The sequence below is a fragment of the Lutjanus erythropterus genome, chromosome 18 (assembly GCF_056507025.1).
Source record: "Lutjanus erythropterus isolate fLutEry1 chromosome 18, fLutEry1.hap2, whole genome shotgun sequence".
Taxonomy (NCBI): Eukaryota; Metazoa; Chordata; class Actinopteri; order Lutjaniformes; family Lutjanidae; genus Lutjanus; species Lutjanus erythropterus.
Window position 1 is genome coordinate 12,277,198 of NC_139334.1, and position 17,272 is coordinate 12,294,469.

Sequence of the window (17,272 nt, forward strand, 5' to 3'; positions counted from 1 at the left end):
TTTCAGACACACCCGCCCAGATTTTGAGATTTTGTCTGTTTGCTTGTTTACACATGTAGAATCTTTTTTTTAAGTATATAATAACTGCAAGGTAATGTGAAGGAGAATTGCCTAAAATGCCTCCGGAGGTTTGACATTCTCCAGACAACATATTACAGGTAGACAATTAAAAATAAAAAGAAGTCATAGTTATACATAGTACTTAACAGTAATGCATCCCACAAGCACCCAACTTTTACACAAAACAAGTGATTCATTCATAGCTTCGTCATGAGACTAGAATGACCTATAGGCATAGAAAAGAATTCACATTCATCTTATCTATCTATCTATCTATCTATCTATCTATCTATCTATCTATCTATCTATCATATCTTTAATTTATATTTATTTAGTGACTAAGATAATAACACTGCATTTGACCTATCCACACTCTCAAACTCTGCATTATATAATATTGACTTTATTAGTGGTTAAAACAATATTTTATAGCAAACAAATCAGTTATAAACCTATAATGCATATAAACAAACGTGTTTCTACAGTTGTGACTCAAGCTCCTTTGTCTGTTCACATCTGAAAAGATCACTGCATAGTATCTGTAAACTCTGATGTACAGGCAGGAGTGTTTGGTAAATTTGGAATAGCCAATACGTAGAAATGACTTTTTTCAGTTATCTTCAAGAAGGTATAGACTGGCATTCACAATTCATTATAAACAAATAAAGCAATAATGTTCACTCTCTGCTGCAATAGGTGGCAGTATAACCCTTTCAATTTGATCATAAAAAGAGGTAGACACAGACCTGACGCTTCAAATTATATCAAAGATGCTCTCTGTTTGGATTCGTAAACCGTCTCTGGTTATGTGCAAGAAAAGACAGTGATAAATGAGAGGTTTGTAACTGCAAAGAAAATGTTGAACTTGTTGCACAGCCCGTTCAACATTAGGTGGCGCCATGCACCTCCCACGCTGGTTGTGCGTCGACATTAAACGAAGAAGAAGTCGCTGCAGACTTGCCCGCCAATTTTAAGGGATGTAAACAGTGCCGTGTCTTCTTTCGCCTGACGCTGCAATGAAGAAAATTAATTTCACCACATAACGGCGAACACTTCTCCGTCAACAATGAATTCCAGTGGAAAAGGTAGCGCACCAAACAGACATGTATTTGGTTGACAAACTCATATGCTGTCAACGTGACAAACATGATGAGGCTAACATTCAACTGTTTCTTGGTAACCTTAGCAAGCTAGTTAACCTGGATGATCGGCTAACATGATTTAACACTAGCTTCAACGTTACTGTATTGATATCGAGCTATTTTGAACGCATGGCTATACGTGTACTAGCTTAACTAAGGACACTGGTGTATTCTACACGATTCATACATATATATATATACCGCTTTTGGAAGTCAAACTATCAGGTAAACAAACGTTAACAATGCTGTCATTTTGTTGACAGGATCTGGAGATTCAACCCTTCTTGCTGGCAGGTAAAGTAGCGTTACCTTCAGGAGGCTCTGTTTGGTTCATCCAAACAAAAAACGACAACATTTAACGCTGCTAATGTTCACATTACACACATTCCTATAGCTAGTCCTCTAACCATTACCCTCAGTATACAGTCCTACAACAGGGCTAATGCTATTCGTTTACGGAAAGTTATCTATGTCTGGTTAATTGTTTCTTTACAAGGTGATTATGAGTTTGTAACGTTATCTCCCGTCATCTCCACCTAATAGTCTGCACAGTTTTAACAGTTGCAATGAAATAAACATTTTCATGTCCTCCAAACTTAAAGGACCCCTGGCCTGTGGTCCTATTTAGCTAGATCAGCGTTTCATTAACTTTTTACATTGTGGAACACCTCTTAAAACATTTGACACTTTAGATATCACCATTATGTCCAGTTTTAACATACATAGTAGTGTAGGTCTGCCCTATTTATTTATTTTCAGGCTGCAGGCAACAAACAAAAATATGACAAGAAAGACAAAACTTATTTTAAATTACATTTCAGTGATCTCATAGCATTTTCATTTGAATTTTTGTAGTATTCTATGTGTATGTAGTATTTTATATGTGTATATATATATATATATATATATATATATATATATATGTGTGTGTGTGTGTGTTTTTTTTAGTTAGTTTATTTAATTTTTAAACATTTTAAGAGATTCCTTAGAGTACAATTAGATGGAGCTCAAGTACCACTAGTAGAACTTACCATACCATATTTTGAGAAACTAGGATCTAGATTGTTTTGGTGTGAGCTGCAGAGTTTTGTGGATTTCGGTCATCTCATTGTGATATTTAGTTCTCAGCATCATCAGCTCAATGTGTATATTTGACAAGTGCCAATGTTTTCATTTTTGTTCCTGGGCCTACAGCAGTGACAGCGATTCCATCAAAGTTTTTGTGCGAGTACGACCTCTGACCCAGGGTACTGGACTGACCACAGATGGAGATCAGAGTCTGTGTCTCACAGTCACCTCACCCAACACCATCCGTCTTCTCTCAAAACCAGAACCACGAACCTTCACCTATGATCATGTGGCGGACATGGACACATCTCAGGTTAGGAGCCTGCAGTTATTCCAATATCAACGCGCAACTGGTGTGGGCAAAACCCAAAAACAAATTAATTAAGTTGGTCCTTTTCTGCATGTGCGTGATCTTTATCTACCATTCTTCAACAGGACTCTGTATTCTCCAGTGTGGCCAAGAATATTGTTGAGTCTTGCATGAATGGATATAATGGTACTATATTTGCCTAGTAAGTGGTCTTCGTGTTGTCTATGTACTATATAAATTAAGACTTTTTCATGTCACAATCATGCACAATGCCAATTCAGTCAATTTAATCAATCATTATCTGATTATCTTATCTGATTTCTCTCTTCTTTCTGCAGTGGACAAACAGGCTCAGGGAAAACATTCACCATGCTTGGTGAGAATTCAAGATATTATTTACATTTTTAATTTAATTAATTTTAAATTTTTAAAGATCCATCTACAGAATAACTGTAATGACACATTTTTTCTCGCTATAGGACCATCTGAGTTGGATAACTTCACAGATGAACTGAGGGGTGTTATTCCTCGAAGTTTTGAGTACCTGTTTTTTCTCATCAACAGAGAGGTGGAAAAGGTGAGCTGTACCATTTATCACTGTGATAGTGTTGTAAACCAATATTTCATGTATGTTTTGTAATGTTTTAATTTGGTGCTTTGTTTGTTCATTTCTCTTTAAGTCTGGCCAGTCCAAGAGTTTTCTTTGCAAATGTTCATTTATTGAGATATACAATGAACAAATTTATGACCTGCTGGACACCGCCTCAGCCAGCCTTTTCCTCAGGGAGAACATTAAGAAAGGAGTGTTTGTTGAGGGAGCTGTGGAGAAGTTTGTCAACTCAGCTGCTGAAGCCTACCAGGTATAAACTGCTTGCTGTTATGACTCATAGAAGGTTATTGCCCTTAATGTAAAACATGGTAATACTTATGACTAATTAGAAGGAGATGAAACCCCCATATTCCTATATCTTTCTTGTATCAGTCCCATCATTATCAATGTGAAAAAATGTATTATATAAAATGTTATGTTTTATTCATTGTATTCATTGACTACTGTCACCTTATTACACAGCAACGAGATTACAATAAATTGATAGTTGATTAAATTCAAGGGCTGAAAAGGACTGTACAGAATTTGTGTTTGAAACCACTTAGGTGCTGTCTATGGGCTGGCGTAATCGGCGAGTTGCCTCCACCTCCATGAACCGTGAGTCTTCCAGATCTCATGCAGTGTTCACTATGACTTTGGAGTCCAAAGAGTCCATCAATGAAGTGGTGAACATCCGAATGTCTCAGTTGAACCTGGTAGATCTGGCAGGGTCTGAGAGGCAGAAAGACACACACACAGAAGGCTCCAGACTCAAGGTGAAGCTTCATGTTTGAATTGAGTCTCATACTGAGGTACGGCATTTATGATTTTTGCTGTTGCTAACAGCTGTTCCCTGCATTTCTTCTGTTTTAGGAGGCCAGCAGCATCAATCGTTCCCTCATGTGCCTTGGTCAGGTGATCATGGCACTGGTTGATGTGTCCAATGGGAAGAACCGCCACATTTGCTACAGGGATTCTAAACTCACCTTCTTGCTGAGAGTGAGTGTTTTGAAATGCAGAAAACATCCTGGGTGTGTCTCATATGTGCCAAACTTCATGACTTTTCCAGGAGACTCTAAACATCTACTGAACAACACAGCTACACTAAATGTTGTTTCCTGGCACTCACGTCATGTGGCTGCTGTATCCAGTTCTCCTTAATACATCCATGCTCGTGCTGCATCCTCCTCATTGAGTGAGAAAGAGAACTCATTTCAGAAGTCATACAAAGAAGAATTCCAGTTTCTTACAGAAAGTTTGGAAGGAAAGGGGCACATTTTTTCTATGAGCAGCCTAATTAAGAAAGCCTTGGAAAAACATTTGCAAAATATTCATTTTCTGTGTTATTGAAATCAAATTTGAAATTGGTTAAAAAATTGGTTTTCCAGCTTATAAGTAGTGTCAGATATACATGTAGGTCATTCTGCAGGGATCTGTTAAAAAACAAAAAGGCAAGCTTTATCATTTTCATTTTTTAAAGTCACCAGACAGCAGGAAACAAAGTCTATGAAACTCAGATTTTTCCATGGGAAGACCCAGAGACCCACAGGTTGGATTTTAAAAACCTCAGTGTTTTTTAGGTCTCAAGATTGGCAGTTATGTGTTATGTTGCTGTGTATCAGCCTGGAGACAACTTCCTAGGTATTATGACATTGGATGTGCAGTGTGGTCAGTGGTGTGGTGTGTTTTTATGTGTGCTTTATGAATGAATATAGATTATGCACTGTAACAGTTGTACTGCTATTTCAGGACTCGCTTGGTGGCAATGCAAAGACTTACATCATAGCCAATGTACATCCTGGTTCAAAGTGTTTTGGAGAAACACTGTCGACCTTGCAGTTTGCCCAGAGAGCAAAGTTGATCAAGAATAAGGTATCTGTCATAAAACAAAACTGTATTAAAACTGACTAGACTCAACTGCGGGATTTCATAATTAGAACACTAATCTCATCCCTGTGCAATTATTTTGTCTTGCTAGGCCATTATCAATGAGGACACACAGGGAAATGTGAGGCAGTTACAAGCTGAGGTGAAGAAGCTGAAGGAGCAGCTTGCACAGGCACTAACTTCTCAGGCAGTGGGCTATGGGAGAGATGTAGCACCAGGAGGACCTGAACTCCCCATGGGTAATGATACACAAATCAAGAGTGTCACAATTTCAATTCTAAATCAAAAATCGCCTTAAATGAGTTGTAAATAATTGAAATCAAAAGCATGATCAACGATTCTCCCAGTATGTTTTTTTTCCTCCACCCTACTTTTTTACGCACATCCTGTACATGTCAGGGAAAAAAATCAACAAAACTTCAAAGATGACATAGTGCAGCTTAAAAGCCTGCAGCTGGAATCAGAGATCTATTGCAACTGTTTGACTGATGCCCCGTCTGTGACGGCGGCAATATATTAGCGCTGGGAGAGACTCACTTCCCACAACAAACCTGACAGTCTACATCATATAATAGTAGCATAGCACAGTGGTTTAAATTGTAAATTTAATTGAATTATGATCTATAAATTGAAGATCAATTTTGAATTGTGGATTTGGAGAATCATGACACCCCTATCAAACATATTTTGACATAACAACCTTAAAGTAACATCCTATTTGAACCATTTTGAAACATTTAAAATGGAATAAACAACAAATTAATGAAATACAATGTCTGTATTACATGTAAGGTTACATGTTTTAAAGCAAATATGTTCTGAGATGTTGCCGAAGTGTAAATCAGCTTTTCTCATCAGGTCCATCTATAGAAACTCAACATGATGTCTCATATAAAGCAAAGTTTATGGCCGCTGTTCGTCTGTGGAGAAAACGAGAAGAGGAGAAGAAGGTATGCAAAATGTTTTTTGCATTGTCATTTATTTTTTTTGGAAAAGATGCTGCTGCGAGGAAATATTATTGGTATAGGTTAACTTACAGCAATGTTTGACTTCATCCAGGTGCTGCTCAAGAAGGTGGCTCAGCTTGAGGAGGCCTGGGCCCAGAAAGACAAGTTCATCCATTCCAGCCGAATGATTGTCAAGTTTCGAGAAGACCACATTTTGCGACTTGAGAAAAAATTGAAGGAAGGACAAGGTTTACAGACAGACAAGGAGTCTCAGGCTCTGATAGACCAGCTGAAAGAGGAGATAAAGATCTTGAGAGATCAGGTACAAAATCTAATACCAATTGAGCACTGGTGATGACTATATATATACTGTAATGTGTGGGTACATGACTAGTGTGGAGTGCCTATAGTTCAGATGTCAAAACATCCCTTTTTCCATCTAAAGTTGCTGCTCTAATATCTCATGTTGAATCCTCAGTTGTTTACTCTGAAGGGAACAATAGAGTTACAGTAGATCCTCTGCATTAGTTATTTCTATTGGAAAAAAAAGCCAAAATTCTATATCTGTTGAACACAATTTTCCATACTGGTGCCCTTTTAGGTTGAACATCACCCAAAGATGACTCGATATGCTGCAGAGAATTTCAGCCTCAGACAGGAGAACCGTCAACTCCGTTCTCTCGAATCAGTGTTGAATGCAGAAGAGGCTGCAGCCACAGTTGCTGCTGAGCTTGAAGAAACCTTCCAGAGGGCTATGGAGACAGAAAGAGTCACAGAGAGTAAGATAATAAACAGCTTCATCTGAGAAAAATATATAAGTAAAATTTACTATATCTATACTATACTCTATTACTATACTATACTATATCATGTATCTGTATACATATCAATTAACTCATGTTGCTCCACAGCTCCAACAGCCTCTTCAAATCCTGTGGCTGCAGATATTGAGAAGCTGAAGGCTCAACTGCTTCAGAAACAGTCTGACCTCACAGCTGCCCTTCAGGCCTTTGAGGAGTACAAAGAAGTCACCAAGTAAGGAGGGTATTTAATGAAGAAAACCAAACCAGATTCACATGGCCAGTATCTAGAAGAGCTTAGCAGATATTTAGTAACAAGCCCCTCCAAAAGCTAGAATGTATGTATGGCAAGACATTTTGCCATATAGTTTACAGGCATGCCATGTTTTTGTCAACAACTGTTGTCTGCAAAGTGAAATAAGACCAAATGAAAGAGTTTATATAGTTTTATTTGAAAAAGAAAAAAACACTGTAGTTTCCTGACTTCCACTGGGGCGAAGCAATACCTCACTCTGTGCCATAATGTCAGACCCTTATTACTTAATTACAGTCTGTCAATTGCAAAAACAACCACTTTTAGTCAACTTTGAAGGTGGGCAGTTGGCTGGAGGTATTATGCTGAAGCTCAATTTCACCTCTGCCAGCTGCAGCAATACTAGACCAATTTCAAAAACTGTTATCCCCTTTAGTCACTTGGAGACAAATACATGGGAGAGTAGGGTCCAGGTTGAAAAATACAGTTTCCCTTTGAAAGATTTTTTCCTGCAATGCCTTTATACGTTTATAAAGAAGGTTTTGTGGAGCTTAACATGGTTTTTGGATTGTACTTTGTGTTTTAGGAAACAGATGTCTCAGCTGGAGTCCGAGAAAAGATATCTTGAGAAATCCAACAAGCATTTGGAAAACATTTTGGAGGCCACAAATGCATACAAAAATAAGGAGGTCTCTGAGCTGAACAGAATTCACGTTGAAACTATTAAGGTGAGGGGAGGCTGAAATTTGTATTCAGGTCAAAATGAGACAAATTATAAGCTGTCTTTATTTGATATAAATTTTTGTCTTGCAGATTATCTAACAAGCAAAAAAGTCATTCTCTTTTATCCTTCCTTCATCTTTTTTACCAGATTCTCACCACGCCCACCAAAGCATACAACTTACGATCGCGCGTCGTGCCTCTCTCAAGCCCAGAACACCTGAATGGGACAGACGGTAATGAAAATGATGACATTTGGTCCGAAGAACCTCCTTCAGAGATGACTGAGATGGCCTTGACAGAGGAACTACGTCAAGTGCAGGTACAGAAATGTGGGTTATGCCTCAAATGTTTGCACAAAAACACAGTAAAATCCTCTCATTGTGTCATACTTTATGATTTCTCAACAGGACCAAGCTAGTCGTGTCCAGACACAGCTAAACGAGGAGGAGCTAAAGAACAGCAAGCTGATGCAGCAAATTGCTAAACTTGAGGAGCAGATCACTTTGATAACTCAGGAGTCTGACCGCAAGGATGAGGTATGTTCTTTGTAATACTGATTTAAAATCTAGTGCTGCAATCCGTGACTGCATCCAATAATCTGCTATCAAGTGAAGTGAGCACTGAAGATGATGGACTCACTAACAACGACAGAAGAACAGCCAAATTTAGCTGTGGCGATATAAACAAAGTGTGCACAATTCTGAGTCTATTGTATGTGTAGACAAAGGCTTTCTATTCCATACAATTCCAGTCCATTACAATTTCTGTTTTAGGGTGTAGCACACTGCAGAAAGAATCTCGTTGCACCTTTTAATTGCTACAGAGGCTCACATATTTTAAACTACTTAAAGTCATGGAAATGGAATAAAATACTACGGAAAATCATTAATTGGTTTAAAAAGAATTGTGGGAACACCAACATTTGCAGTTTTATCTTACTGAAATTTAAAGCTTCTACAAGAAACTTTAATATTTTATTGATTTTGGATGCCCCTGTGGGCAAATGTTCGCACCAAAATAACCACAAAATATTATGTCAAAAATAAAATTGCCTTAAGGAAAATCTCCTCCTGCTTCTTTCTAACTGGGTAATGTACTCCGCACTGTAACTTTTCCTGTGAAAATGTAAACAGAAGCTTGTTTTGTTGGATTTCAAGGACAATCTGGCCTGGTGTTTTATGTAGGTCATATAGAGGCTTCAGTAATAAGTTGAGACTGTTTCATAACCTGTTAAAACTCCTTGTAGTAGGTTTAATATTGTGTAAAAAATATTTATATTCCATGTGTGGAATAACTATTCTTAACTATTCTATTTTGTTAATTACTCTTGATACACCTGATGCAGCTCCTTGCTACAGAGCGAGCTAACAAGAACAGAGATCAGCTCAACCTGCAAGAAACTGTCAGTGAGCTACAACAGAGTCTTCAGTCTGAACAACAAGCTGCAGAAGGTAAATTTCACTTGTGACTTATAGCTGTGTTGAACTTAAGGTTTCTGTCAGATGGAGGCAGAGGAGAGAGAGGTCCAAGTGATGACTCTTCTTTCCTCTCCTTTCAGTGCTAAGAAGTGAGATCCGTGATCTTCGCCTGGTGCTGCAGTCGTCTGATAAAGAGCTGGCCACTGTGAAGAACGAGCTAAGCGACTGCCAGAGCAAGCAGCAGAGAGAGACAAGCCAGCTGTCCAGCAGTCTGATTAGCACACAGCTCCAGCTTGACAAAGTCCAGTAAGCATGAGTCTGACATAACGGTATTGTGGCTCCTCTTGATCTGATGTAATTAATGTGCACACTACTACCATGTCTTCTTCATTCCAGGCTGGAGTGGGAGCAGCTTCTGGAGCACCATCGGACACTGCAGGACTCATTTGACCAGCTGCAAGCTGAGGCCAAGTTTGAGGCTGATCAAGCAGGACAGCAGCTGCAGGACAGGCAGCAGGAGATTGATACACTGAAAGTTCAGCTCACGGTCTGTGAACTTTTAAACTCAACTACAACCATTTTTCTATCCTCAAATGTAGGCTGTGATCGCTTACCTGTCTATATTTTCTATTATTTTTATCTGTTCTCTTATAGGAACTGAATAATTCACTGCAGACTGAGCAACAGCACACAAGCACCCTGATGTCCCAGTTAAGAGAAAATAAAGAAAGTTCATCAAAGTGAGTATTGCCAGTCTATAATGTGCCTGTAGCTTCATCTTTTTTAATAGCTTGTTTTCAACATTTAAAATAATATGTATTAACATGAGTGACCTTGGTATATGTCTTCAGAGAACTTATTAAAACTGTGGAGCAGAATACACAGCTGAAGAAACAAGTCTCAGACCTGACACTGCAAAATCAACAACAGGTCAGTCCTAAGAGCAGTATGCATGTTTGAAAATTATTTCTAATTGGCATAACAGTAACTGCAGCTCAGTAGCTAAATTTGCTTGTCTGATTTTTGTTTTGAAGGCATCCGGTATTGTTGATCTTGAGCAAAGTCTCAACTCTGCCAGTGAAATGATAAAAAGCTTAGAGCAAAAGATTGAGCAGGACAAAGTAAGCCTGAATAAACTTCTTTCACATTTCTTATTTCTTCAAATATAATTTCAGCGTGTCTGCTACCCTGCTAAATCTCACCTGTGTATTTTGACAGGATGTTGTTGTAGATCTGATTAACCAAACCAGAGACCTCCGCAGTGAGCAAACCCAGAAGGACGAGACCATTACCCATCTGTCTGGAGACATCAAAGACATCACAGTACTTAACTCCTGATTTGCCTTAAATAATTTAATTGCTTGCTGTAATTTCTTTAGTGAATCGTCTCATACTGAGGACAGAGTTGATGTTTGAATCAGTCAGGGCATGTTTATAATAATTATGTCTTTGCTCTTCCAGGCCAAGTACAATGCTGCCTGCCTTGAAAGGGAGGATATCAGAGAGCAAAACTCAAAGATGCAGACGGAAGTCTATGACCTGAAAGAAACTTTAGAAAGGCGTGTAGCCTCCAACAAAATAGAGGTAAGTTTGACGTTAGACACGTGTTCATACATTGCTGTCCGAAAATTTGTAGATTTGCTGTAAGTGATTAATCTCTTGATGAGTGGCAAAACATTAGTCTAATAATTAGATAGAGGTAGAGATGAAAGGGGATATTCCTTTTCAACACTTTTAGATCACATACCTGGTCATATTGTGCATCTGTTTAACAATATATGCCAAAAAATGATTTCTTTGTATCCTTATATCAAAATCCAATCATGTTTTCTTCCTGTAAAACAAAAATATGACATGTTTATGGAGGCTTGACCAACCAATAATACTGTGACATTCACCCAGAAGTCAGTCTTCAACTTTTGAGCCTAGATTCATTAGCTAGCAGCTAACAACATCATCAGCAAGCAACAGCGTGGTACACTGAGTAAAAACATGCCCACTTCATTGTTAAATTACCTGCCTATCTTGTTTCACTTAGAATTACATCATGATATGGAAGCTAGATAGTCTTTAAATGCTGTTTGATCTGGACTTCATTGAATTTACAGTATATACATTATGTGCATGTCTCTCCTCAGGTTGAGGTATTGCAGGAGGAGGTTGCCTATGCCACTGAGGAGGTTGAGAGACTCACTAAGGTCTTAGATGAACAGAACAGCCTTCTCCAAGCATCTCAAGAGCAAATAGCCAAGAAGGATGTCATGATGAAGAGTCTACAGCAGAAGGTGGATTTGTTTTTATCATTTTATCATACAGCAAACAAATAATCCATAAAAAATCTAACATCTTATCAAAATGTCTGGCTCTCCTTTTGTACCAGGTGCAACAACAGCAAGAAGCGGTTGAAAGAACTATCAGAAATGGAAGTTTCAAACCCCATGTTGAGCTGACTGTCACTCCCAAATCATTACCTCGGGTGAGATCAATTTTGCTTTCACAAATTAAGCAAATGTGACATTTGGAAAACGTGTGCTAGTCTTTCTTCTCTTAACTTTTAATTTCTCTGTTTCCCTAGACACCCTGCACTCCAGGAAGCTTCAACAGGGACTTGACCCAGGTGCTAGAGAGCCAGGAGAGGGAGCTGGAGAATCGACGTTCCTCCATGATGACCATGGAGATTCTTCTAGCCGAGCTGAATGCTGAGAGGGCTGCCAAGAACGAGGAGATCCAAAGGCTTAAGGTATATCTTTGAGTAAAAGTTAAAGTAAACTGATGGCCATTCAACATTGGACTGAAATATTCATTCAGCATGGTTATAGCAGACGTCTATAGTTTAGTGTCTTTTTTCCAACTCTGATCTTTTCTCTAAACTAAATTTGGTTTAAAGTTATTATCAACTTTGTAGCTCATCAATACTGATAATGTGTTTTCTGTCCTCAGATGCAGCTGAGTGAAAAAGAGATGGTCCGAATGGAGATCCAGACTTTACTTGACAAATTTTACACCCAGGAGAACCGGAATGGAAATAATGGGTTGAGTTTATTCATCCACATATTCAGCACCCACTGCCCGAAAATACGCCTGATCATCCAGTGCTGACAAGTCAAATGAATAATGTTACCTTTTCATTTTCAGTGAGGTTTTGAATGATGGCATCAAGCAGTCGTTACTTAAAGAGCTACAGGAGGAGAGAGCAGAGAAGGTTGGTATCTGATTATCTGCTGGTTTTATTTTTTCTCTTTATTAAAAAAAAAAATCAATTTATTAGTTGGTCCTCTTTTCTGTTCTTCATTAACAGAGTAAACTAACACAGAAGCTGTCTGACACTCTAAAAAGGTAAGAAAGTTAAGTAGATTAATCAGTGTTTTATAATTGCATAATATTCTGGTCCTTTATTGATTCTTCACATTTGATGAGCTCTGTCTTTGTTTTTGTGCTGTGGATTAGACTGCAGGATCAAGAACTGATGTTGTCCCAGTCTCAGACCTGCGTTCAGGAGCTGACCACTGAGCTCAGGAACCGCTGTCTAGAGTTGAGAGACCTGAGCCACAGGATACAGGATGAGGAGAAACTAGTCCAGGTCAGAACGCTACTCAGTAGTAGAAATTTGGTACGCATATTCGCAATCCCAGAGGAACACTGCTAAAAAGTTCTCAGTTGTGGTTGGTCAGTAATATTTTACCCTGGAAGATGGCCTGGATACTAGAACATCAAGGTGACCCAATATAATAAACGCAACACTCGATAGTCTGAAAGCTGTCTGTCTAATAACTGACAATATTAGCACTTATAATAACTGTACTGCTCAGTAGAGATGTGTATCATCAGGATTTTATTGATACCAATATTGATACTGATACTATTTATCTATACTGATACTCTTATTGATACTATGCCATACCATGATTTGGTGTAAAATCATAAGTAAATGAATAAGTAAATAAATAAATAATACTATTGATTAGGGCTGCAAATAAAAAAAATTATCAACTATCAATTTGCTAGTCATTTCATTTTTTTTTAATTAAATGTTTAGTCTATAAATTATCAGGAAATAATGAAAAATACCTCCCATATTAGGGAGGATAACAGTTGATTGATTGATTGATTACTTGGCCATTAAGAATTTGATTGATCAAGTAAAATTTAATTGATCTACTATCAAATAAAAATCTGTAATATAACATTATTGTCACCTGAGTGTGCACTGTATGTTATTTGATATACAAGTATATGTGTTTTATATGTAGATCTTCATGTCTTTATATGTTTCATAATGCTGTCAGAGAATGTGCAATATGTTCCCCCTGACAGAGGTGGAAAAAACACAAAGTTCTTATGTATTTTTTAATAATGATCACTCAATTAATTGATTGTTAATATTATCAATGGAAAAAGTTCTTACAAGTTTCAACCCTACCTTATATACCTTTTGTTATTGTGGTAGGCTGATTCATAAATTTTCTCAAGTGATTGGCATGAATTCTTTGAACAGATTTTCATTTCATTCATCATCAAGTAGTGGACAAACACTTGCCATGTAGTAAAGCAGTACGGTAGAACATTCTGGTGCCCTGCTCGGCTGCAACTCCTAGCATGCTCTGTTCGCTTTGTTTAAATTTTAAATGTTTTCTAACTCCTCACGTCTGTTAGAAATGTTTTCTGTGCAAAGTTTGAAATGGATTCTGTCATTTTATTATTTACACCTCCTGGAGTTTCCTACTGACATGTCAAAATATCTTTTGTGTAAAAGGCCTAATGGAATATCTTTCTGTTTGACTAACAGTCCAAAACTTGAAGATGTTCAGTTTGTTGTGATATAAAACAGAGAAAAGCTGCAAACTGGAGAGATGGAACCGGAGAATGTTTTTATTTTTTACTTTGAAAACTGAGTTGGAAGCATTGATCCATTATCAAAATTGTTACCCTTGAATCTTCTGTCGATGGACTAATTTGATTATTTAAGCTATAGTAGTGACATATTTTTTTTTTTTTTTTTTTTTACAGGAGAACGACGTTCTCCGTAAGCAGAATGTTCAGCTGTCGGAGGAGAATGGAAAACTTGTGGGGCACAAGAACCATAAACAGAGGATTGAATATCTGGTGAAGCTGAAAAAGGAAAACACCAAACTTCAAGAGGTAACTAACATTTCTGCTGTCATTAAACAGTGCCTCTCTTTGGTCATGAGAATAATGTTAATCAACTTTTCTTTTGTTTTAAAGGAAAATGAAAAGCTCAGAACAGAGATTGGCTTAATGCGAGACCCAAGTGGATACCCACTACAGGAGATGACATAAACCCCTGATTTTTAATTGTTTGAATGAGGGTAAACTTGCATCTTTCATAGGGAAAAGTTCTGGTTTTATTTTGATTTTCTTCTTCTTCTTCTTCTTTTTTACTGTATTGACCTCATCTACTCTTTTAATGGTTTCAAGTACAAATACATTGTAATCCATGAATTTAGCTTTTTCATTCAGGGAATTCTCATTGATGATTTTGCTCATTAAGTGTTCATATTATCACACCTCTTACAGTCTTTTGTCTAGATGCATACTGTAACTTTACATTGACTTGCTTTTACAGCAGCATGGACAAAACTTCCATTATTCCAGCTCCATCTTTTCTTGTTGGGTTGCATAGGACGTGCAACAGTTCACCTTGTCACATTGTTCTCAGACTACACTGAAATGCTGAAAAACATCTTAATGTGAAACATTTTTGTGTCCATAGTTTTCTGGTCCCGATGCCTGGTGCTTTGATTTGTGACTGAACATCTGAGTTGTGTCCATGTTTCATGGTTTGTTGTATTTTCTCATCATACTGAGGTGTATTGCCAGTCTTTTTTTTTTTTTTTAGCATATTGAATGAAACTCTTTTTTAATACTGTAATTAAAATTTTTTTTTTTTTTTCAACCTCTGGTAACCTTGCCTCGTTTCAGATTTTTAGTTTTTTTTTTCCCCTGAATAGTTAAAGGGAAGATTAGGAGTTTTCATGTAGATGTCAAGTCAGTGTTGATGGTAAATGTAATCAAAATGAAGCAGTTAATTCCTTGTGGTGTGCTTTATTGACTGAGAAAATTTAGTTTTTCTGCTGTAAAATCTTCCTTCTTCCTGCATCCAGTGATGTTGGTGTATTAAGAAAAAATTACAGGCTATTTGAGCTTGGACTTTTTGTCTCCCCCTCTGGGTAGCCAGGGGCTTGCTAGATGAGTATTTTGTTTTGCCCAACAAAGTAATAGCCACAAGTAAGGGTGGTGATAACATGGCAACGTAGGTGTTGGACTCACAAGTTTGCCCGTAATGGATCTTGGACATGTAGGCACTGCTGCAGGGCTCTGTGAGGAATTTATTGCTTAATTGACTATATTTACCATCAACACTAACTGGACTATAAAGACAAACAATGTCATCACAAAAACTTGAGAAATGTGATCTAGGTCTTTGGATATCTAATAGTGGAAGATCAAAACTTAAGGAACCAGTAACCTTTTATTCAGTAATGCTAGACATGACATACACGTGTCATAATTCTTTTTTCTGTTACATGCATGTGGTAGCAGTGATGGAAATTATACAAGTACTCTACATCTGCCTCCTGGCAGCCCCCACTTTGAAAATCGTGGAATTAAACTGCCCTTAAAAACTGCTACAACACTAAAGTATTGCTTACATAATACATTAAAGATAATTACGTAATAAGTTAGGAATCCACACTAAATACTGGGGCAGATAGATTTTCGTTTGATATTGGCCTTTCCAGCTTTATTGATCTATATTGGTATCATCATATATTAGCTGAAAAATATTGCTACAATATCTAATGTGACACATTGTCAAAGCATTTGGAATTCTTAGGCAAAATACTCTAAAACCCAAGGTAATTTTTTGTAGTTTTTTTTTATTATTATTACACTCTCTTATTTATTATTATTTATTTATTATTATTTATTAGGAAAATAAATTAATGTTTTTGAAGAGTCAAAACTTATTATTATTATTTTTTTAAAAGTAGTGTCGTCAGTAAGATTTTGTTTGGGCAGAGGTATGAAATATTAAATCAGCAATTTTAGCATTTCTAACACTGTGCATAAATTTTAGGTTATTTGAAAATACAAAAAATGTGAAATTTCAGTTATCTTATTGGTATTGAAGCAGGTCCTTGTGGGTTATCGTATAGGATGAAAAAATCCATATAGTGCATCCCTGGATATAATATTCAACGGACAGGTGTCACTTTGCATTATGAGTACATTTACATCTGATATTAATGATTCTGTTGCTATTACAGTAAAGTTTTTAATGTAATGCTTGAATATTTTTAGTGCGGTACTCCTACTTTTTTCCTCGGTAAATGATTTGTATACTTCCACCAATACATAGCAGAATAAATATGCCGCGTAAATGCATACTATTTGCGATTTTTGTCCCACCGCCAGGGGGCGACGTATGACGCCAATCTCATCACTCTCACACGCACACACACATTTACCGCCAGTTGGCAGGAGAGAGAGACGCAGCTGGAAAATGCAGAAATTGTAAATACCAGTAAAATGATGAAAAAAGTGTTTACTGCCGAGGAAATTTCGGACTGGTTCACCTCAGGGTCGAAGTTTGCTAACTTTAAAATCGAAGACAAAGTCCTGCAAACAAAATTGGATGAACCGTCGTCGAAAGAGACCAGGTGAGATGAACTGAACCGATTAGCTAAAGCTAAGGGCAGCTTTAGCTAATTGGCTAACCTCATGTGAGCTAGCCTAGCATCCTTGGATCCAACCTGACCTGTAGTAGTCCGAGAGTTTTAGCTAAAATTAGGTATGTTACTCGCTGTCAGCGTGCTGACATGCCAAAATTATTGCCAAAAGAGTGTTTTTTTGTTTGTTTGTTTTGTTTTTTACCAGAATTAACATAGGACAAAGGATTCTGGAGCAATAGCCACGATTGTAGTAGCTAATGCATACAGCCTCCTTGTAGGGCTGGGTAACCTGATATTGACCAGACTAGATATGATTTTTGATACTGTCATATTGTGATATAAGTGTTATCATTTCCATGTTTTAAAGGCTGTATTAAAGTG

At 37.4% G+C, this 17,272-nt stretch overlaps 2 protein-coding genes across 2 annotated transcripts in view; both read left to right on the top strand.

The window, feature by feature from the left end:
* The first annotated feature begins 1,406 nt into the window (after window positions 1–1,406).
* kif15 (kinesin family member 15) lies at window positions 1,407–15,106 on the top strand. Its single transcript, XM_084742791.1, has 34 exons — window positions 1,407–1,496; window positions 2,397–2,583; window positions 2,706–2,782; window positions 2,919–2,956; window positions 3,060–3,157; window positions 3,261–3,440; window positions 3,736–3,945; window positions 4,043–4,168; window positions 4,919–5,041; window positions 5,148–5,295; window positions 5,915–6,006; window positions 6,116–6,325; window positions 6,605–6,782; window positions 6,915–7,038; window positions 7,643–7,784; window positions 7,928–8,098; window positions 8,187–8,315; window positions 9,125–9,230; window positions 9,338–9,503; window positions 9,594–9,744; window positions 9,852–9,937; window positions 10,049–10,127; window positions 10,232–10,318; window positions 10,416–10,520; window positions 10,659–10,781; window positions 11,336–11,482; window positions 11,578–11,673; window positions 11,773–11,937; window positions 12,138–12,229; window positions 12,333–12,399; window positions 12,496–12,533; window positions 12,645–12,777; window positions 14,205–14,336; window positions 14,421–15,106. The coding sequence occupies exons 2-34, from the start codon at window positions 2,569–2,571 to the stop codon at window positions 14,493–14,495; spliced, it is 3,909 nt and encodes a 1,302-aa protein (XP_084598917.1). The 5' UTR covers window positions 1,407–1,496; window positions 2,397–2,568; the 3' UTR covers window positions 14,496–15,106.
* A 1,278-nt stretch (window positions 15,107–16,384) lies between these two features.
* The window catches only part of tdrd9 (tudor domain containing 9), a 28,978-nt gene continuing 28,090 nt past the window's right edge, over window positions 16,385–17,272 (top strand). The window contains exon 1 of the mRNA XM_084742618.1: window positions 16,385–16,879. Within this exon, the coding sequence (XP_084598744.1) occupies window positions 16,749–16,879 (131 nt within the window). The 5' untranslated portion in view covers window positions 16,385–16,748. The remainder of the gene's footprint in view (window positions 16,880–17,272) is intronic.

What these genes read in the sequence shown, in the direction of transcription:
- kif15 (XM_084742791.1), top strand. An exon ending in AATAAAGAAAGTTCATCAAA is followed by an intron (nt 9,938 to 10,048) that starts GTGAGTATTGCC and finishes ATATGTCTTCAG; the next exon opens with AGAACTTATTAAAACTGTGG. An exon ending in TAGCCTCCAACAAAATAGAG is followed by an intron (nt 10,782 to 11,335) that starts GTAAGTTTGACG and finishes GTCTCTCCTCAG; the next exon opens with GTTGAGGTATTGCAGGAGGA.